Source organism: Meleagris gallopavo, chromosome 2, assembly GCF_000146605.3.
Source record: "Meleagris gallopavo isolate NT-WF06-2002-E0010 breed Aviagen turkey brand Nicholas breeding stock chromosome 2, Turkey_5.1, whole genome shotgun sequence".
Taxonomy (NCBI): Eukaryota; Metazoa; Chordata; class Aves; order Galliformes; family Phasianidae; genus Meleagris; species Meleagris gallopavo.
The window spans coordinates 48,919,361-48,943,014 of record NC_015012.2 but is presented as its reverse complement, the minus strand read 5'-3'; the positions used below and the strand labels follow the sequence as shown (position 1 = coordinate 48,943,014).

The following is a 23,654-nucleotide window of genomic DNA, read 5'->3' as shown; positions in this document are numbered from 1 at the left end:
TGAAGATTTATTTGCTTTTTTCTACATGTAAAACTTCACTGAGGCCCTGTGTGCGTACTATGCATTCTGTGTGCATGCATTACAGAATCATAGGAATGGATATGTATGCCTCTTATTAAAAAGAAATGAACTGTCTGCATGTCCTCCTTTTTTTAGGTAGGTGTTCTTTAATGCAGTCACATAATTAATCTGAGAAACTCCAAGGTGATGTGTTGGTATTGGTTGATAGCACAGCGTTTTCTAGAGTTGAGCTATTAAAAAAGGGCATGATGATCAACTTGTACTGTGATGTGAATACAGTATGTGCAAGTACACAAGAAACACAAGCATTTTTATTAAAGGATTACAATGAAGATACACAGATTGCGTAACAACTTGATACTTTCTCCACAGCACTGCCAGCGAACATCCATGTCTTTTGATAAATAAACAGGGCATTTAACTTATTTTTGCTAATGTTCTGCTAATAAAATTTGCTTCCTCATATCCTTAGACCATTATGCCTACAACAACATTATTCCTACTAAAAATATTTACAGTCAGGTTGCTCAATTAATTATTGGACTGTAGAACCTAAAATATCTTTTCAAATTTTAGGCTTTTGGCAAGTCAAGGGATTTTACCCATGAGCTGTTACATTCCTAATACAGAAATGTTTTCAGCTCATTATGCAAATTCTGTAACAGCTAAGGTACTTCAAACTAGACATTAAACTATGACCTTAGTTTTCTTCCTGATTTACTGCTAAAGGCTTTTCCAATACTTGTTCACTGTATTTCAGCTTACTGTATGTTAGCATGATAGACTGTTCAGATCTTGCTAGAATCAGTGCTGTTGGACAGTTCTAATTAATCTGCATCTCTTCTTCAGTTTATGTTCTTATTAGTTAAATAATACTGCTGTGTAGTGCAAAAGAACACATCCAATTTTTTTTCAAGTTCCTATCCCATGCTTTTTTAAAGTTAGATGATGACAGATCTGGTTTAAACTTTAATAATGACCATGAGGAAATCTTGTTAGACTAATACAAAATTAAATATGGAATCTCTATGACAGCATGGCAAAATTTTCAACAGAAAATGGAAAAAAGGCACTTCTGCTATGTCTAGTTTCATATTATGCTGATATACATATTTAGCCAGATCACACTAATGAGACAAGAGTAGTATTACTTCAATTTACAACTCACAAGGATTTCGCCTTCAGTCTTTATTACATAGTCCAAGGTAGAGACAAATGATTTCACACTAAAAGCATATTCCATTACACAGATTTTAACAGTGAAAGTAAGAAATAAATAAGAAATAAAAAGAAGAAAACCCTGTTCCATAGAGTTGTATTTTAGAGTACACTTAAGTATACTGCCCCACCCCCCACTTAACTACTGATGGTTTATTTACAAAGCAAGTAACAAACAATGGCTAGGAAATACTATTGCACCACAAGTTATCTACATGGATATCTCTATTTTCCATACTAAAAAACCAGATAGGATGACATTTACTAGGACGATATTTACTTCAGTATGATGTTTCTTTCATAAATCTTCATGTGTTTTACTAGGTAACACAAAATGGAAATGCAGACTCTATTAAGTTAGTTATAAAAACAAATATATGTGTTTGGTTAAGAAAAAAATTATTTCTATCAAAATGTAACTCTTTTTTTTTAAAGCAGCTCTGATGTCCTAACTCTTCCAAACGCTTCACACAGGGACTGTTGTTGACTTCCAAGTTTGAGATATTGCTGACGGGGCAGTTGAAATTTGGGAATCTAAAGAGAATTCATTGGTTGCCTGTGCCAGCTCTGACAAGCTTGTGGCTGTACATCTATTTGCACTGGAGTTTACAATAATAGAGTCAATGCTTTTTTGGGGATAATTCTACCAATAACAGCATGGGATACTTTCATTTACTCTATTAGGTGAACCGATACCTCATCGTTTTGATTATAAAAGTCTAGTTCTTATGTGAGAAGTAGAAGAGAAAGGTAGTTTTTTTTTTTCTTGTAAATGATCACTGAAGGAAATATTTTCCCTTTGAATTTATGGAACATGCAATCTTTATAAGTGAAGAACTCCTGAATTTCCGACGTGTTGTTCTAGATGATCCTGTGAGACTTTGGCACACAAACAACCTACATAGAAAACACCTCTAGAAAAAATTTTTATGTGTAAATCAAGTACCCAACTTCATTTCCCATTATATTCTCTCCTTAAAAGTTTGACAACTTTTTTTTCCAAAAGTTGTCTGTCTTTTGAACTTTTGTATCCGACCTGTTTAATGCCATTGTAACTTGCCAGAGCATATCAGATAGCTTTGCTTTTAGATTAACAGACGTATTCCTGGTTAATATGACTGTTTTGAACAATGGAGCTTGGAAAGCCCCCATACCTCTTGGCTCTGCTTGCCACTGAGTTTCATGCTTCTGTTACGAGCAATGTAGAAGTGCTGCAGAAGCAGTTTTTGACAGACTGGAAAAGCAGGCACTTTCCTCTATGTTAATTCTTTTATCATTGTTTTTATTTCTTTTTTGAGGGAAAGCGTATCCTATACCTTCCCATAGCGGACTGCACAGAAACACTGGTTTGTAATTGCTTTGAGAGCTATACTGCAGCAGACCCTGTCACGGCAGTGGAGTGGTTTCAGCTTCTTGGAGTTCCAACTGAAAGGAAAGAAATTGCAAATACAATGAGCAATTACTTGATTTATGCCCCCGACCCCCCACCAGTTTGTGTTTACAGTGTGTATTTTTTTAAGAGGTGTTTACATCTCATTTGCAGCTATTACCCTGCCCTATAAAGCTGAGCTAGTAGCCCAGGCAGCAGGGTGAGGATGAGTCTTTGTCATAATACACCAAGGTAGAGAGAATGGTAAGAGAAAAATTTTGTGTCTGACCTTTAACGACACAGAAACTGATCTTCAGTGCTGTCATGTTTGCATGAGAGTCTGTTTCATAGCTGTTTTCCTTCTAGATGGGAACGCTCTGTGAGCTTCACTTGTAGAGAAGGATTTTATTCACTCCCTGTATTCTTTTGTAGCAATTGCAGGGAAGCTGGTATTTTAGATGCTATGTTAGCATGCTTTCTGTTTTCACATCAGTGAATTGGTTAACTCCTGGATTTGAATTTAAAAATCCAGTTTACATTCTCTGTGAGATGGAGTTACATCAGGAATTAATCACAACCGTCCCTCTGCCCTTGGTGCCCATAGTATCCATGCCTATTCATGTACAGGCATGATATCAATACAGAAATTTTCACCAAGAAAATCTGCTTACTATACATCACATCCTGAAAACCTGCAACCCTTTTTACTGCTCAGCAATCAGAAATTGTCAAAAATAGGGAGATATTGTAAGTAAGGTGTTTATTTATGGGAAGCAGACTCACAGATGAACTGTGAAGAGAGGGCAACGTGTTGCATCTGCTTAGGGATTTTGGAGTGAGGAGAGTTTATTTTCTAACTGCTCTGTTTTCCAGGCACTTTCAGAAGTGACATCTGTTAGGAATACTAATTGGAGATAAATTTATCCAAAGCCAAAACATAACTTAAATTCTTGTTCAATTCAGCATAATATACTTAGGGGCTTTCTTTATTCTACATTGAGAATGTTCTTCCTCATCAACTTTAGAAAATGACTTGATTTTGAATCCAATATGAGGAAAGGCTAAGAAGCTGGGACTGTTCAGTCTGGAAAAGCCCTGAGATGGGATCTTATAAATGCTTATAAATATCTAATGGGTGGGAGTCAAGTGGATGGGGCCAGACTTTTAATTGCCCAGTGATAGGACAAGGGGCAAAGGGCACAAACTGGAACACAGGAAGTTTCATATGAACATGAGGAAGAACTTCTTTACTGTGATGGTGATAGAGTACTGGAACAGGTTGTCCAGAGATATTGTGGAGTCTCCTCTGGAGACATTCAAAACCTTCTTGGATGCTTTTCTGTGTGACCTTGCTTTAGTAGGGGGCTGGAGGACTAGGTGATGTCCAGTGATGCCTTCCAACCACTACAATTCTGTGATACTGTAATAAAATATTCAGCTCTTATGGAAAAAATGAAATGTTGTGCTGTCCATTTATTCTGACTTTCAGTTCAAGGAATGCATCACAAAAATATGCAGCCTTAGGATTGACTTAATTGGTTTCAGTCCTCATAGCATTGTTTATACTTGTAAACTCCTTTAATTAAATTGTGTGGAAAACATTCTTTTTTCTCTGCTACGTAGAAGATTTTTAAGGGTCCCATGCCAGTGCAAATCAGATATGAAAGAATGCCTAGTTTTTAAGAATCTGCTAAATTAATACAACCTTGTAGAATTCTTGACAGAAATGTTTTTTATAAGAAATCAGTGTTTTATCACTGAGCACCATATTACATACAATGGACATATGCCAACTTTCTAATAACACATAGAAATGTCCTTCATTAAAACAGGTAGATGTGAAACCTGATAAAGATTGAAGTTATAGAATCTGTACAGCTTTTACCAGGTTTCTGCACAGGACTCACCAGTACTCCCCTTATTTGTTTGTAAGCTGTCACTGAATGCTAAGAAAACTAACGTGTAAGTGAGTCCTTTTTTTTCAGTTAGTTAAACCAGCTTTTAATTTTTTCTTGTTTCAATCTAGAAATAGTTTTTCTTTACCCCAATATCCTTTATATTTCTATATCTAAATGTTTGACTAGCCACCAGTCTTTTCTCCCTCACGAACAAGTTGCTCCACTGAGCACGTACAATTTTCATAAATGCTCATACCATCAGTGCTGTGTTTCTGGAGGATGTCAGAACTTGTTTTGTACTTTCCCTAAATGCTGATAAAACAGTAATGAAATTCTTGATCCAGAAAAATCTTTCAGCAATCTAAAAGACCCATGAAATAAGTCAAAGGAAAATATCTAAACTCAGAGTAATATGAACATTTGTGTTTGCTGTTCCTGCTTTTGCACTGATAGAAAACACAACTGTTATTTCCACAAGTGAATGCTTATTTTAAGTGCTTTAAGAGTGTGAGGCCCCAAGCTTTTCTGCAATTGAGTGCCTGCAATTCTCATTACCTTTAGCAAGAGTAAGAATTCTCACTTGGCAAAAAAAGCAGCTTGCAGAACAGCTGTTTCTTTGAAAATAACTTGAACTGTGTCCACAACTATACAGTTGTACAAATAGAATTCATAGCAAATGCTCTCCAAGGCCTTATATATACAAGAGAGAGCTTGTCAGTATACTTAGATCAATACAGATATGCTGGCTAGGCTTGCCTATACAGAAAGCACTTACCTGTGAAAAGAATGTCCTGTCAATAGAATTTACAGAAGCTCACCAACTGTTTGAGCAAAGTGCTTTTTTACATTTTCTGAGAGAAAAAGCTGCATTCACCCTAGTGCTTTTTCTGTCTGAAATAAATAAATACAATGTCACATTTGTCAGTACTACTCAGAGAATCTCCTCATAATAGAAGTCCTACAATCTTTCTGTCATTTTGATGATAAGAGACACCAAAAATTTTGTCTCTTATTTAAAAGTTCGTTATGGAAGAAAATATAAAAATGAAGTTTTATATTCAGCTGTGAACATGGCTTGCTGTGAATGTATTCCATCGCCTCTGTGGAGGATGAGAAATATTGCTGCTGCTAGCTGGTGTGCTGCTCAGGGAATACCACAGTAAGAAGATTCAGGTCCGATCCAGAGAGTGTGTGTGGCAGAAAGAAATCAGTGGCAGCATCTGCCAAAGCAAGAACTGCTGGGTGGTAGTGAGGGGAATGATTGGGCCCGTTTATGGCCACTTCAAATTCTCTCAAATACGAGACTGTGCAAACAAATCTATGAGGACAGGAGTTTCCAAGTAAGTCTTCTTCTTCATGGCCTCAGTGAAACCTGCTAGCAAGTTTCTAGGAAGGGTTAGAGAGGCAGTGAAAGCTGTGAAGTCACATGGTTTCTTACGTTGCAAGCACACTTTTGTTACATGAATATCATCTCTTTGCCTCAGTTTCCTTCTTCTCTGCCTCTGATGTTATTCCTGACGTTCCCCTTTCTCTTCTGCGTTCTTCCTGTCAGCTCCATTTCCCTTCAGCACCTTCCCTTTCACTTCTCTTCCATATGTTTTATCTCTTCTTAACTAATTCCACCGCTACTCACTGAAGCAAATGAGTAAAACCAATCAGCCAAAATTCCAACTGTGTGATTAGCTTGCTTCCTATTGCCATTAAAAAGCTAACTTCTGTCCCTACCTCAGGTGTCACCCTTCCCTGGTGTAGATTGTAATATTTTTCTGGGAAGGATCATCTCCTGTTCTGTGTTTGCTCTGTGCACAGAAAAATAGGCTTTATTTTAATCAGCCTTTGCCAGTACCATAATAATTTTTGCTAAGGGTAGAAAATTAGAAGGTTACAGCTCTTCTAAAATCTATAGAAAGATTTCTATGTAAACGTTGAAGATACATGCCTCTAACCTGCACTGTAGAATGATGGACACTTACTAGGTAAAGTCTGAATTCTGTTGTCAGACGTGCACAAAATTGACTCCACTGAGGATCACGTATGCACTACTGAGAGCTGAATCTATCAAATAAACTTTTGCTTCATATAATGAATACTATGTACATACATACATACATGTATTGGCCCATGACATATTTGGCCATACTGCTCTAGCACTGAAGTGTGGGTAAGACTGATAACACAATCACAGCTTTCCCTTGTGAGATCACCCCCATTTCCAAGTGATAACCTGTTCTGTGTGAGAAAAAGCACAAGTCTGAAACTGGATCAGTTCTTTGGATGATGAAGGTGAAGTCTTAATATTTTCTGTGAAAGACCAAGCAGGTGCTAACTGACTTCACAGGCCACAGCTTAGCATGTACGAATCAGGTGCTTGTGAATGACATCAACAACTGCAGATGCTTAATACACCTTATCCTTCTCCCTACAGCCTGCTTCTTCCTCTTTTCTGGTGTAATTACTACTGGATTACTGGCTTCCCGATGGCCCGTGTTTGGTAAATAAGCTATTTCTCATACAAGAAGCCACTGACTTCTGCACCTCAAAAAGGTGCTTAGCTTGTGGCTGAAGGGGCAAACAAGAAGCTCATGTAGGAGCAACTGAAGTATATTGCTGATGTTCCAAGAAAAAGGTGATGTGGCAAGGAATGAACTAGGCTTGTGCCTTTCTTCTCTTCAGTGAATTCCAGAGAAGATTAAAACACTTTCTAGTACATGCTTTGATAGAATGCTATAATTTGCTTTTATGTTTTGCTTGATGTTCACTGAAGAATGTGGTTTGGCAACTTGGGAATCATCACAGGATCATGGATGATAAATATGTAACAACAGAACATTTTTGCAAAAGCTAAGAAAATGCAGTTTGAATTAAAATGAGATTTTTGATATTTTTCTCTTGGTATCTGCTGTGCTACAAAATGTCCACTCCTCAACGGCTTTTTCTACATAGAAAAGGAATGCTCTGTACACCTTAAATGGCAAAATGGTACAACACTCCTTAACATGAATGCATATTTTTATATATATGTATATATATAGATATATATCAAAACCCACACTAGTCAACACAGATAATGATCTAGCAAAAGAACTGCATGCAGAAGACTTTTGTCTACTTCTTATATCTTTCCAGCAGAATAGGGCCTTGTAGGCCTTCCTTCTGTATCAATCAAAAAATGTATATGCACAGCTTTTTCTCTTTTCAATTCACTGATGAAACAGCAGGACACAGACGTAGCCATCTTATAGAAGCAAACAACTATGAATAGAGAAATCTGTGATTATTCTCTAACTTGTTCAAAACATTCACCTGTTGTAAACATTCTGCAAATGAAACACTCTGTTTTGGATGTTGTGTGTACACATGCACACTGGACCCAACCACGCAAAGTACCTTTGAAAGCAAAATGCTCAGCTTCTGGACATCAGCTAGACTAGAAAGGAACCAACACAATGCATGACTGGGGTCTCTGTGTATGAATACACTGGCTTCAAATGTAGCCTCGAAGGTGTTCAGGCCTTTAAATAGCTACAAATCAGTATAAACCGTAACTTCAGAATACATGTCATCTCCAAGCGGGAGGCCCGGATCCAGAGATGACATCTCCACTGCTAGTCATACCTGATGGTTAGTCCTGTCCACAGTGTTGGCAGTGGAAGCATGGTCACGAGTATTTTGTCGGACCCTTGTGGAGTTTTGCTGCTCAATGGTTGAGGAGGTGGGGATGCAGAACTCTCTGAAACACCTTTTGAAATTCTCATCTAGAAATGCATACAGGACTGGATTGAGGCAGCTATTTATATACCCTAGAGCAATACAAAAGTGCCAGGACACAGTCTGGAAAGTAGTTTCTGGGATGTTGACCAGGGCTTTAATGATGACATAAATGTGGATAGGAGTCCAGCAGATGATGAACACTGCCACCACTACAAGAACCATCCTTGTGATCCTCCGCAGGTTCCTGTCCTTCTCTTTAGAGCCAGATAACATGCGGACACTCTTTAGGCGTAAAATCATCAGCCCATAGCACACAGTAATGATCAGGACTGGCATGATGAAGGCAAAGATGAACACACAGATTTTCAGGAGGTTTTCCCAGTACCAAGCAGGGTGAGAGAATGTAAGCGTGCAGTCAATAGAGCCTAGGGAAAGAAGAAAACAGCAGAGAACAAGACGGTCAGTTTTATATTTGCTTTCCTTTAAATACTGTAAGCAAATAGATTTTTATTTATGTAATTTTTTATTATTATTTTATTACATTATTTTTATGTATTATTATTATTAATTATTACATTTTTATTATGTAAATAACTAAAACAAAACAATTTGATATCTGTCATTGGGACAAACAGTGATAGGACACAGTGTTGCAAAACATGTAGGAAGCTTCAGTTAGAAAAAAACCTGAAAAGTAACATGCTCTCCTTTGCATTATATCGCTTGGAATTCTGTGTAGAATTTCAGAAGAAAAAGAGCTGAATTGTCATAAATGTCTAAACTTTGGCTCACTTCTGATATATAACGTGGTGATGATTTAACCACCATATCTGCAGCAAATTTGGGCATTTCAGGGCAAAGGGGAAGAAGATGGTACGACACTTGGTAACCATGCACTATGGAGTGTTTTTGATACACGTTGAAATGCTGTCATTTAAAGGAAGATCTCTGAGCACTAGAACTCCAGAACATGCTCTGAGTTCTGTATTATACCCTGCCAGGAAAAGTTGAAAACATATAACCATTATCTGCGACTGCCAAATTCAGCAGGAATTTGGGTAAAACAATGCCTTCTGTGCAGTACTGATATAGTACTCCAGATGCAGCCATACCAAGGAAGAGGAGAGGAAGAGGATCTCTTGATCCACTGGCCACACTTTTTTTAACGCATGCCAGGATACCACTGGCCCTCTTGTCCAGAAGGGTGGGCACAGACGCTTTTCCAAACACTGAAGTAATTGTGTGGAGCAGGAGCCTCATGGATCCTGCTGGACCTGCCAGTCATCAAAGACTGATCACATGCAATGCTGTGTCTGGTCAAGTAGGGCTAGCTGCAAAATTGTTAAAGATGGCTTTTGGCATAACTTTATACAGCCTGCAGGTATGAAATTAGTTCAACACCTCTACAATAAAAAGAAACAATGCAGAAAGGACTTAAAACATTGAAATATTCAATTTGAGAATGAAAAACAAGACTTACCATGCCTGTATTTAGTTGTTGCCATAAACATAACTGGGAGACCAATGGCAGAAGAAAGAATCCAGTTGCAGATATTGACAATTTTGGCATTTCTGGGGGTACGGAAATCAAGGGCCTTGACTGGGTGGCAAACAGCTACGTAGCGATCCACACTCATCGTGCAGAGCGTAAAGATACTGGTGAACATATTGTAGTAGTCTATGGATATAACAATCTTACAAAGGATCGTACCAAATGGCCATGTTCCCATCAAGTAATTCACACTCTGGAATGGCAAAGTACTTGTTGCTAGTGCATCTGCCAATGCAAGATTGAAAATATAGATATTGGTGGCAGTCTTCATTTTTGTGTATCTAGAAAAAAAATCAGCAAAGAAAGTGAATGACTACAACTAACAACATTAAACAAAATTGAGGCCAGTGCACCATCTATAAGTTACTTCCATGAAATAACATGCTAAATGGTATTAAAGATCATCTCTTCTACTGTTCACCTTTAAATCAAATTACCTTGCTCTGGCTTATCTACAATAATGTTTATGTTTTATAAATCAGTCAGACATTACCTAACAGGTATAAGAAGGATAAGAAAACACTAAATTAATTTGTGCAGAAAGGACATACATAGAAGAAACAATATTATGATTGCTAAAGAACCACTAATGAAGCTGGGAAAAAATGTTTGTACACACTGGTCACTGTACTAAATGAACAGATTTTGTGCATCTTCTCATGACATGTCAAGAATCAGAACTGTAGTCTACAGTTACGATTACGACTATTATGGTTACTACTATTACCAATCTCAGGGTCCCCTACAAATTGGATAGATATTCCAACTGAATGAGAAGACAGATGCTATCGACCACATGAACTAAGCATATCAACAAAACCACCAGCCCTGTGTGGATACTTAGCCTCGTTGCTTAAAGTAGGTATGCATGCAATGCTCTGCTCCACAGTGTTGATTTTGACAGGTGAGACTTCAAACTATTTTGAACTCCCTTCTTTTCTTAAGTCTGTGGCACTAACACAAAAAACACTTTCTGAACTTTAAATATGTCACACCAACCACAGCTGAGCAGGGAAACTTTATATGCTCTGTGTTTGCATTCCTAAACATGGAATTAAAATTATTCCTTTGTTTCATCCATTTTTTCTTTTCAAGAGTCCTTTACAATTTCAAGCCCTTGTCACATCAGTAGCACCTGACATCCACTATTTGTGAGGATGATATATTTTCCAGTGGCACTATGAACATTTCATTCCAAGTAATCACTCCTGGCTAGTTTGTCCTGATTGCTGCTGAAGTTGCTAGGCACTGAGGCCAGAATTTGGGGGGTTAGATGGTTTGCTCTTTTGATGAAATTCCTCTTAGATTCTGCAAAGTAACAAGTACAATATTTGATCAGACATTTTATATTGTATAGACAGATTTGCAAGTGGAACAGTCCTTTAAAAAGACCTTTTGGGCAATTTGTTGGAGAAGACAAAGTGTAAAATACAGTATTTAAAACTTTTTTTTTTTTCTCTCTGATCTCTTCAGAACGCAAGTCAGCTGCAAAGAGCTCATGACAGGGCTACAAATGGAGCACATCTTTGGAACTTTTGTCAGGAGTGGAGGAATGCAGATTTCATCCTGAATACAACTAGATAACTTTTATAATGAACATCTGATTAAGTTCATACTGTTTTTATTCTCTCATCGCACTGTGCATGAGGATACAAATAACAACCAAGGTGTTCTTTTAAACATTTTTTGAGTAGACCTGATCTGCTACTTGACTGCTGTGTTGAGAACTATGATCTTACAAGTTTAAATCGAATCTATTCTTTGAAGTTAATGTACCTTGAAAACTTTTCTTAGGGGACTACTCCCTTTATCCAACAGACTGTAACAGCAATTTAGGAAGACATAGTTGCTACAAGCATCTGTGCCTCTATTTGCTGGGAATGATTTAGAAAAAAAATGCAAAGGATTGCAGTGTGGGAGAGGCACAATGAGCTACAGCTCTAAAAGTGATTTAGGAAGGTGGAGAAAATATTTGGTGGGCAATCTGTTGAAGAATCTTGGAGAGGATAATGAAAATATGAATATTTCAATAGTGACTTTACTAAGGAAAAAAAAAAGATGCACTAAGCCCTGTTATCTCTCTTGCTGTTTATCAAAAACGAATGTGTTCTCTACAGGTCTTACAACAGTTCCTAGATTAGCTAATGCTCCATCCAGAGAGTATACTTGGATGTTTGATGCCAGTGTGAGCAGACACGCTTCCTCCAGCCTGATCGGCTCAGACAGCAATAGCAAGGATGGCTGAGGACTGGCAATGGCTCTGAACCCTCAGAAGCTGAGAAAAGACAAATACAGACTCAGCACCCTCACCCATGCTACTGGACCATTCTGAGCTCTGTAGTGATCACTGTCTTCACGGCTGGAGAAGAATATACAAGCTTAGGTATGCAGCTCAGTGTCACTGCCATCATATCTGATTCAGTAGAAATTCTGTCTAGAAAGCACATCATCATCAACTCATAAGAATGATTTTTTATCTGCAATTAAAGCCATTTCAATGCTTTAAAGACAATGCTTGACATAGCAAAAAAATAAATAAAATACATCAGCCAATAGGTAAATCACTTTCAGTTTAGCGTGCTAGAGGAAAGGCAGAGAAAAGCTCTGAAAAAATGGAATAGCATTTCTTCGCTGATACTACCATGGGCTCCACTTAATGGCTACACAAATTTAAGCTTAGAAGTATCATGTAGTAATTTCACATAATAGGCTCTGGAGACTATTAATGAAAAATCCTGCTTGATGTACTCTTGTAACCTACATATTTATAATCATCTTTTCTCTTCTTACAGAGAAAGGAAGTAGAGCTTTTGTGGTGCTACAAAGTATTTACCTCCACAATTGCTTCATGAACAAAAGCCTATTGAAGTTCACAATATTCTTTTCAGTGACTTTTATGGGACCTGGGTATTTCTCTGTACTAAATATTTCAAGATTTTATAAAGACATTATTGCTAAAAAGTACATTTTGTTGAAGGTGTATTTCTCCAAATAAGTAGATTATTAGTGTCACTAGGATTTTTTTCTTTTTTATGAAAAAATAAATATTGACAGAACTGGTTTTAACAGCATGAAAAATAACAGTCCTGAAAATGAAGCTCTTCAAAGTCTTGATCTTAGCTTTTATTTTACCTTTTGCTAAGTTATCAGTCTATCTATTTAAAGAAGCAGAGCAAACATTTCCATCATATGAACACAGCTGTGTATGTGATGAAATATACTTCAGGGGGACTGGATATTCTATGCAACGGAAGTCCTGGGCTACCTGTAAAACTTTCTTATAATACCAACAGCACTGTGTGTATAAATACAATATTTTAATGTTTACTGCTTTCGCAGTGTGATTCAAGGCCACCAGACAGAGTGGTGAACATTTACCTCTGGATTACTCTTAATATTAAAATTAATTATGCTCATCATAATTCAGGTACCCACTAGCATACTTTTTCTATCTCGTCAGAGTAGACTTTTTATCATAAAATACTAATTTTTATTAAGTTTCTTTTTTTTAAAATACATATTATGATATGACAAGTTAGATTCACAGCTTCAAGTCTGCCTAATTCTGTAGGTCATATTCAGCCTTGCCTTATCACTGCTCTATCCAGCAAAGATTTAAGATATATCTGAAATGTGAAGATTTGAGCTGTAGAGATCCACTCAACTGGAATTTGCTTCCAATAAGAAGAAAGCAATAAGGAAAAGCATGACAATTCTACTGAAATAGTCACTAAGTTCCTGACATTCAAGGATACGTAAAAGCCTTAGACTGGTAGGCCATGGGCCAGCTGTAGTTTGCCAACCCATAAAAAAAATCATCAAAGTAGAATTATTGAATTATAGAACATAAAAAGACCCTGCCTCAATTGCAGAAAGTGTAACAGCATCTTGAGCAGGGGCCATGACTATCTCCCTGTCCAGTTCCCAGACACACCAGAGGAAAGTGATGTGTGTATCCTTGTGCTTCTCCCTCTTGCTGCAAGACACACCACAGCTTTGTTTCTGTCTTGACCACTCCAACTGTGACGTCTTCAGCTGATCACCTTTGGAGGTGATCGATTTTTTCAAAAGTGTTTTAAGCCTCAATAGCTCCAAAGAAAAGAACAAATAACATGACTCACATTTTCTTAAAAAAAACCCAAACAACACATGACATTTTTAATACACAGTATGCTTTTTCTAAGCATAACAGACACTGCTGATATACTGCTATCTGACTCTTGTTCATACCACTTATTGGAGAAGCCATTTATATCCATATGGACTGATGAAATATATTCTCTTCCAGACCTTTCAGTCCTGTAACACATCAGTCTTACATCATCTTCGTACCATTTTTGGTGTAAAGAAGGTAGAGACATGGTCCACATTTAGCCCAATGAATAGAGCAATACATGCCATTACAAATTCACTTGAAAACAGTGAGAAGCAGAAACAGTCTTTTGCACTTAGGAAATAGGTGGGACAATGATAGATTGGTAACAATGACTTTCAGCAACTCACAGGCATGCAAGCTTTTGTTCATCCAAAGCTAATTGGGAGACAAAAGCTGCTTCAGTTGATCTATGTACAGTGCAAAATATCTGAAAAACTAGTTAATTACAAGAGACTTATTGCAGAAAGCAGTCGTTCATGAATCTGGCTTGGCTGCTTAAAGAAACAACGGCCAGCAATTAGGTCTTGCATTCAGACAACCTGACATAATTCTTGTTGATTCTGGATGAGATTAGGTTAGCGTTTAAATTCATATTCTTCTTGCATAAATGACTTGTTAAACAAATGAAGAGTCATTGTGTGCATGCATTAGATTTGTTGAGGTCTCCTTGGTGGAAAGATTAAAACATGTGAAGCATGACTAGTTGAACCAATCTAAATGAACATTTATTTCCATGGCTCTTCAGGTACATTTTCTATATGCAATCCAAAAGCAGTAAGAAAAACAGATTTTTTTCATGTGTGCTTTCATAAGATATCTAGTACTTTCAGTTTTCACTGAGCCCTTAAAGCTCTGACAACAGTTCAGGCTAGTCTGGATAACTCTTTCTTCCCTCTATTAATCCAATGAGTACGTTTGACTCCCTGCCATAACCTGTAACGTACCTTTGTTCTCAAGTAATAGAACTAACTGATGGCCATCCTCATTGTCCTTTTTCTTTCTTTTCTTTTGCAGTGTAGTGCATCTTTCTCTATAGAGTAAAAGACCTTCAAAGGATCTCAGCCATAGCTGTGGTATTGTAACAGCCTGCTACTGATTAGAGCTTTGAAAGTCATGTATATTCCATATGACCCTAATCTACCTGTCACAGAGCACATGATTTCATCATTTCATCATCTTCATTTTTGAAGATTTAGTCTTTGATTTTTCTACTCAGGAATGCTCTAGAATGCCATTAAACTCAAGCTCTATATCCAAGCACAATAAATTTGGGCAAGCACATTAATATGCAGTCAGGCCAACTGGACTGCAAGTGACACTCTAGCTAACAATCAACTTGTCCTTTTGATTTATGCTCTCAATAGGAGACCATATACACAGATGTAATTCAAAAATAACAGTCTCTCAGGAGAAGCATCCAAACACCAAATAGAAACAAAGACAACTCCAGCAGATACAGCAATCATAGCAGAAAATGTTCACAGTTAGTTACAGTGAGACTGTGCTATTGCAAGCACATCTGCTTACTTTCTGTACTGACTCAGTTTGGGGCAAAAACTGGAGAAGGTTACAAAATTTCCTGCTGTTGATACAGACAGAGGCAGCGGTTGTTCCTGTTGAAGCCTTTGCTAGTCACTGCTGGTAAGGAGATTGGAGTGTAAATGCTGAAGTCAATCGCTGAACACAGAGCAACAGGAAGCTCTCTGTTGCCTAAAGACAAAATTTATCTGGTTTATCCATCAAATTTTATATTTGTAAGTCAGCAAAAACTACCAGAGCTCTGAGACTGAAGAGTGCGTTGGTGGGTTAACTAGAAGGATTAAAAAAAAAAAAAAAAAGAATATACCATGCCTCACTTCAGGTGCCAAGGCATGGCATACTTCGGCAGTGTGGGGCCTATTTATTTGACATACATGGTGGGGAATGCAGCAACCATATAAAACCTTATATATAGCTTATAACAAGCTTCCTATCTTTGTCATTGTACTGTGCCTTTTCCTCATACTGGTCTATGTTAAGGTGTTTGCAGATCCACCATTTGGTGGTATTTGCTTACATGTGCCAGGTAAGGAAGGAAGGATTCATGCAGGCACATCTGTTCAGGTTTCTTCTGTACTCAGAACCAATTAGCAGATTCACTCAGATGTCAGCCATGGTGCAGGAAAGCTGAACAAAAGCCTGTGAGGCTCCAGTACCAGCCCTTTCAGGAATGACATGGTGCCAATGACAGGGAGTCATGAGGGCATCTGACTCATCCTGTTTTCAATTAATTACAATAATGTGTTGGGCTCTGGGCTAAAACTCACTTGCTGCTTTCCTTAATGGCTTTTCCTGCCGTTTTTTTTTTCTTCTTTTTTTCTTTTTCTTCCTTCTGCAAAGAGGGTTCTATAGAGGTCCTTTTTCTGCTATTTGGTTTGTATTAGTGAGCTTAGTCCCTCCACAGAGAAAACAAAATTACCAGGGGAAAGCTGGTTCTTTCCCTTCAGGTGTAACTGAAAGATTTTACTAGCAAGGAAATTATTCTAGATAGAACACACAAATTCCACAGTAGTTCTAACAGGTAACTATTTTATTATCATCATTCTTTCTTTTTTTTTCTTTTTTTTTTTTAAATTACATGTTTATGCAAAATATCCTTGGAATTAATTGATAGGTCTTCAAATATATTCATACTTACTTGCCAGGCAAATATTTAAGATGTTGCAATGTTTTATAACTCCTATCAACCTAATTTCTTTTTTCTTTTCCCAGAAGCCACAGAGAACTATTTCATGATAAGAAGAAATGACAGCAACATGTATGCTGCAATTCTTGTGCAGTCAGCTGCTGGTATACTGAATTGTTCCCCTCAATCTAGTTAAATAAAGGAAACATTATCTGCAAATTATTCCTGGACTCATTCTGGTCTGCTTATTAAGCCATCTCTAGATCAATCTCTGCAAGTTTGACACTGAAGCACATATGAGTCTCCAGTAATGGCTGGTGTTTTTGCAGTTATTGTGTAACACATCTCTGAGAAATAAATCAATGGTGTTAAAAATGGTAACTCCAATATATTGCCATTATCCAGCAGCGAGTGCTTATTACTGAAATTTTTTGCTTTGTCCATGCAAAGGAAAGCTGTCAGCATCTCAACTTTCTCCCCTGTGCATTCAGGGAAGTGATCAGGACTACATCAGTGACAACTGAGGTTACATTTTTACAGGAGAGGCAAGTTAACAGCTATTTTCCTTATTTTCGGAAGATAAAGAGATCTTCCACAAATCTTCCTGATTTGTAGACTGATCTCCTCAGGTGAGGATTGTACATGAAAGATCCCCTGCTTGGCAAAGAAGCTAGCAGGGAAGCTTTTGAAGACAGTTTTACTACTAGCAGATGTGAAATCCACAAAGAAGTGATGGGGAACAGCAGCGGCAACCCTCCCTGGTAAAATGCTTTCATAGCAGCAGCATGGGGCTCAAGGTAATGCCAGAGACCATACAGAGAAGAGTTTTGCTAAATATGCAGGGTACAGTCTCTTGTGTGTAAGAGATCAGGATCTTCTTGTGAAAGTGTTGAGTGCGATCTGGAAAGAGGCAATAGAGGTGAGACAAAGGGACAGGAGAGAAGATGAACAAGGAGGAGGATACAGCTGTGAAGAGGGCAGAATGGGGAAAGCTGGAGGTGAAGAAGGAAGGCATGACAGAAAGAGGAAGTGTGACTGCATGTTTTGAGAAGACCCAAGTACTAGCAAACATGGATTTGGTACCATGTGACAAGAACGAGTTTGCATCTGGAACTGGGGCTCTGAAGGAGAAATTGACACCATCACTTTATGAGAAAAAACTGGGAAACTGGCTTCTTGGATGTTTTTCTACTGAAGCAGCACATCCTAGTGCTGACATGGAGGTCAGCAACGTGCAAGGGGGGAACAGGAAAAGACCAGAACTGCTGCTCTCTCCTTCAAGAAAGCAAATTCTCTCATGCTGGAATTGCTCTGTGCCATTCACCCCATTCTACACAAATAGTTTTGTTTTGAAGTTTTATTCCTGATCTGAGACACAAGATCTCATAGCTGATAATTGAACACTTCTCAGTGAGAAGGTGGAAAAACATGTTATTTCATGTCCTTCACAGTTACTTGACTAGCTACTGCTTATCACCTATCATCTTTACCTTTTTTCATCATGCAAATTCAAAGGGAAATATAAATAAAAAATGTGTAACGTTAAACAGATGAATGGTACTTAAGACAGCTAGGCTAAGCTGTGGAATGCTAGAGAATACCCTTAGAAGCCAATTTTAAGAGGCGCAAGGTCTTTGAAAGATAATGATAGAATCCCTGCTAACACAACAGGAAAGCCAAATTCCATGGTATAAGCCAAACAAACAGATGATTATAAGATGAAGTTTGCTTGAGATGGGCCTAACAACAAATCACTAAATAGTTTCAGATTTTTCTGCAATATAGATACAATGAGTAGCTTTGTATTTTGAAGAAAACAATTTTTTTTGTTTTTGAAGAAAACAATTTTGAACAAAACAAAGGATTAAAAACACATTTTCACAGGAAATCCCATTAAAAAAAATCTTTTTAATGAAAGTGCCCATTAGACAGGGTCCTTACAACACTCTCTCAGAGCACCCAGTTAGTTAAAAATAACTAATTTAGAATCCTTAACAACGTTTCAGAATTCTTAAATTTTACCTTAGAAAATAACTGCTTCGAAACAGCTTTATTGAAAGGTAACAGTATTTCCAACATATTATTTCCAACCTTATTTTAGATTCAGATATTCTTGGGACTGCTGCATGGAAGAATATCCATAGAAAGGTACTGAAAAAATGCTGATGTAAAATGCAGCCCAGAAGTCTGTCTGCAGTACAATAGGCTGTTAGAAGCAGTCTCACACAGGGATGCTTCTCTTTCTTCTTCTCTTTGTCTAAACACCACTTACTGTCTATGCCTGGAAAAGAGGTAATGATTTTGAGACTGTTTGGCTTACATCATGTTTTGTTTGAGATTTTTGTGTCATTTTTTGCTCTAGGAAAATTTAAAAAGAAAAGTTTTTCAACTGTATTCCTTAAAAGCTATGACTGATGATTTGAAAACAAAACAGTGCAAGTTAAAATGAAACAAAATAGTATTTCAGGATTATGCTAGCTCACATTAACTCATCAGTTTGTTAGTAATTGAAATATGAATAATATGTGCTTATAATATGTTCTAGTTTTACTGATACCATGAATAGTCAGTGCAATTAGACTGACTTTTATGAGGAAATTCAGTGAGGGACGAAGTTTTCAGCCTACCTCTGCCCAGGGTTGGAGGTGCTGCAGGGGCAGCCCCATGTCCTGCAGGTGGGAGCTGGCTGGGCATCCTGACCTTGCCTCCAGCTCAGAGAGACCAGGGACATTCTGAGGTCGTCAACCATGGCTGTTTCAATATAACTTAAACAAAACAAAAATACAAAAGTATACATGGCATTTTATCTAATCTACTCCTCTTGATCCTGGAGGAGAGGGGAGCACCTTAGTAGTCAAACATTTATCCTCTAGTAGAAGTTGGTAAATTTTTATTGCAAGCAGTGTGCAAACAAAACATATGTCTCTGTGTAAAGTGGTGTGGTGAGAGTTGTCATCTCACTGCACCTCTCTTTGAACTCAGCTTCTGGGCTGGTCTTGCCTACTCAGATTTCCTCAAACCTTGATTGTCTCCAAGAATACGGCCTTCACCACTTCTCTGGGCAAACTGTTCCAGTGTCTCAGCATTCTTATTGTAAAAAACTTCGTCTTTATGTCTAATTTAAATCGCCCTTCTTTTAGTTTGAAACCATTTCCCCTTGTCCTGTCACAACAGAACCTGGTAAAGAATCTGTCCCCTTTCTTATAGCCCCCCATTAGATACTGAAAGACCACTATCAGGTCTCCCTGGAGATAACAGATGCAGTGCCATCCAAATGAAGAGACATTCACATTGCTGTGGGCAGGAAATAAATGAATTTTATGGATTTCTAGGTTTCTAAATTCCCCAATCTATGCTGACACAAGACATGCCATGGATCTTCTTTCATACTGCATCCATAACTCCATGTTGCTTTGCAAAGAAGAGCTCCTGGCTTTTTTGGAAAAAGTCTTTGCTTCAGCCTGTTTTACCTCTGATCATTTTCAGTGGGTCATTTTCAGCTTACTTATAAAAAATCAGACTCTCTCTACCCCATATGTTATATCCTTCTTACAAACTCCTCACTTTTCCTTTTCTTTACACGTCAGAGCATTTCTCTGAAGACGTCCATTCTTCCTACAATTGAAATTACATGCCAAATTCCTTTCTTACTAAAACAGTATTCCCAAAGCACAAGTGAGCCAGGCCGAAGTAAGCAAAGGTTTTAGTAGAGTGTGCGATCTTCCCAAACCAGATGATGATTCAATCATAATTTTTTTTTTTTCCAAAACATAGTTGAGATATTGCCCTGAGAAATGTAAAAAGCTCTTTGCCTCAAAGCAGACTTCTTTCCTTATTTTAATTTTGTGGACTTAAAAAAAAAAAAGAAAGAAAGAAATGCTAGTATAATCATTTACTCTAATGAAACAAGGCATTTCCCTTATCCTGTGAAGGACCACGGGACACCTCAGGCTCCTTTATCTATGATATGCGACAAAATGATTAGCACAGCAATTAAGGCATTGCTCTTGCCTTGAGTGCTGACAGCATCTATTGATGACACTGCAGCGCTCTCAGGGCATTTCACCCAGTGCAGAGCTGGGGCCTCAGCTTCTCCACTCTGGTAATGCCAAAGATGTTCAGCTATGATCTATCACAGCTTTCTAGCACTGTGCACACGTACTTAATCACAGGACATATTCTTCTTCCCCCTCTCATCATATCCCACTGTCTTGTCTAGAAAGCAAGAAAAGCCTATAGATTGATGTGAAATTAATTCAATGATGATACTAATTGTACACTGTCTTGTACTCTGCAGCAACTAGCAATAGCATTTGCTGTTAATGTAGCCATAATGACACTGTGTTCGTATTAGTAGTTCATGCTTAAACAAAACACATGAGGAAAATAGATAATGAAATCTGTGGCTGGCAGTAAAACCTGACTATTATTGCTGTCACTCATAAGGCATTTTTCATACTTCACAAAGGAAACAGCTCAGTGTTGGTAACATGTGGTTCAGCTTCACATACTGTAGATACAATGTGTGGTAAATAATAATTCAAGGAAGAAATAATTCAGCTGAATAGAAACCATTTGGGAGAAGGAGAATGGTTGAGATTGCATTAATGATAATGTACAGGTATACAAAGCCCGTGACACTGTATATTGATAATGATAGTTACACAGCAGGCAAGCACCTACACAGCTCTGACTTCAGGCCCATGGATCTGCTTCACTTGGAGGAGATGGGACAACTGGATGGGGCTTTAAAGTTGCCTGCTTATAGAAATAACTTAATAGCTATTCCAAAAAATGTTTCCAAAGAAGCTGAGCATAATGTATTAGTATGCACTCTAAACTTTCACTGGACTCTAAGAGGTGAGTAGGGACAGTTTCAGACATCCGATCATCTCCCTCCCTGCTCCTGGCATTTTCAAGGTAAACAAAGTGCCATATCACTTTCAAATCTTCTTTCTTGTAGTATTAATTCACCTCAAAATTAACACAAACTTCAAAACTTCCTTTTTCTTGAGCAGTCACCGTATGAAAGGTGGACAAAGATATGGAGATTTATAGTATGCCAAATTTGATCCAGGGAAAGGTTTGCCTCCTATCTTTAGTGGGATTTAAGGTTTCATGAATATGAGCACATAAGTTCACTGCTCCATATATGCATAGGATACAATTTGGGAATGCTCTCATGTTAGCATAGCCGGCAACAGAAAAAAACTCAAAAAGTTCCTTATTGCTGCCCAAATATATCAAACCTATATTGAAGCACAGAAAGGAAAGGCATTTCTGTGATGCTTAAACCACAGACTCTATTCAATCATAATAAACAAGCTTTTTTTTTCATCCTAAAATGGGAAATATGTGTATGATATTAATTGAGAAGGAATTATGTCATATGGAATCTGGAAGATCTGGGTTCAGTCCTATCTTTGCTGCAGAATTCCAGAATGGTATTAGGGAGGTCATTTAACTGATTTATGTCTTCCTCTGTAAATTAAAACATACTTTTTGCCTTCTATTGCTTCTGGCTTTTGTATTAAGCTTTAATCTCTGGGAAAGATTGTCTCAAGATAGAAAGCTGAATGCAGGTGCCTCATTCAATTTGGCTTTGTGGTGTAAGTATAATTGAATTAATTAATACAAGAAATATGAACCCAGAACGGGTTATGGCTGGTATAAATATACAATTCCATGGAAAACTTGTAATTTACACACTGCTGACAACCCTCCTGATTCTGTTACATTGTGCATCTGCTGCTTCTCCCAGAGGAAGGCATTCACCGCTTGCTCAGACCATTGCAGTCATGTTCCTGTTCAGGAGCACTTCTCACACAGACAGCTTGGATCTGAGCTTGACCAAATCCTCATGGCACAAAGAATCTTCCCAGTTCTGCCTCTGAAGTATGGCTAAAAGCAGTAGGAATAGTCTGAACCATTGGTGCGTGTAAGTTGTGTTCCATTAGGTCTAGTTGTATGGGCTTTGCAGAGACATCCCCAAAAGCTGCTGTTATGTAGTACACTGAAGGGATCATCGGAGCACCACCCCAGCTTGTTACAGCCGCCACTGAGCACCAAGCAGCGCCTGCCCAGAGGGACGGGGGGAACTTCAAGTCCTGCGGCAAGGAGGGAACACTCCCCACGGGCTCCCCCTGCAGAAGTGTGGCTCGGAAAGGCCAGCTGCCCGGGGGAAGGTGCCGGGCCAGCTCCGACCAGGGGCATTCGAGGGCAGCTGCGACCCGTTCGGCCCCGCCGCCCCCGGGAGGTGGCACTGTTCCTCCACGGAATCCGACCACCCGACCCGGGCCCCGCCGAAGCCTGTTTCATCTCGCTGCCACCCGCTCGCCGCAGGTTTACGGGTATGAGATTCCTCGTGCGTGAAAGGCACATTTGTGAAGGACCTGCTGCTGACAATGCCGCTCAGTGCTGCAGTGCAGCTGGGAGTCTGGGGAACTGACAGGATCCCCGTGTGTACGCGTGGATGTATATACACGTACACAGACACAGACGTATACGAGCATAAAACACGCAAATCAACGCTCAAGGTAGAGGATCTATAAATCCAGGCAGAGAGAAGCATTGAGCCGCGTTGCCATTTCTATTTTGCTTTTGTGTTGGCGCAGGTTTGGGGACAGACGCGTGCTGTGCGTACACTCGTACACGCGGTGGCCGCGGTCCCCTTCCACCTTCCCTCAGCAGCGGACAGCTACGAGAGTCGGGCTCCGCAGTCGAAGCGCTGCCGGGTACTGCAGCCCTAAGGGTCCGCGGAGCATCTCCGACGGGGCGCTCGGCCCCGCCGCGTTTCCTCTCCGCGATCTCTCGCTCCGACGCCTTCCCAAAGCCTCTTCCACTCAAATACCCCGCACCCAGGAGGCAGAAGTCCCTCGCACCGCGGGAGTTTCGTAGCATCCCGCTGCCGGCAGAACGCCGTTCCTCAGCCCGACGGCGGCACTCACCTGATGATGACGTACATGACCAAGAAGTTGCCGAAAAGCCCCACGACGCACACTACAGAGTAGAGGGCCATGATGGCGATAGCCGTAACCACAGAGGGGCCGCCGCCGCCCGCGGGA

The 23,654-nt window shown here is 38.9% G+C and overlaps 1 protein-coding gene across 1 annotated transcript; it reads right to left on the bottom strand.

Annotated features, from left to right (window-relative positions):
* Window positions 1-309: 309 nt before the first annotated feature.
* On the bottom strand, window positions 310-23,648 carry OPRM1 (opioid receptor mu 1). Its single transcript, XM_010707220.3, has 4 exons — window positions 23,538-23,648; window positions 9,698-10,050; window positions 8,122-8,642; window positions 310-2,664 (listed from the first exon to the last, which is right to left on the bottom strand). The coding sequence occupies exons 1-4, from the start codon at window positions 23,606-23,608 to the stop codon at window positions 2,626-2,628; spliced, it is 984 nt and encodes a 327-aa protein (XP_010705522.2). The 5' UTR covers window positions 23,609-23,648; the 3' UTR covers window positions 310-2,625.
* Between the last annotated feature and the right edge of the window lie 6 nt (window positions 23,649-23,654).

Coding starts and splice junctions, on each gene's coding strand:
- OPRM1 (XM_010707220.3), bottom strand. CDS start 23,608: ATGGCCCTCTACTCTGTAGTGTGCGTCGTGGGGCTTTTCGGCAACTTC. Junction 8,643..9,697: donor AACAACTAAATACAGGCATG/GTAAGTCTTGTT, acceptor TTCTTTCCCTAG/GCTCTATTGACTGCACGCTT. Junction 2,665..8,121: donor TGGACAGGACTAACCATCAG/GTATGACTAGCA, acceptor CTTTCCTTTCAG/TTGGAACTCCAAGAAGCTGA.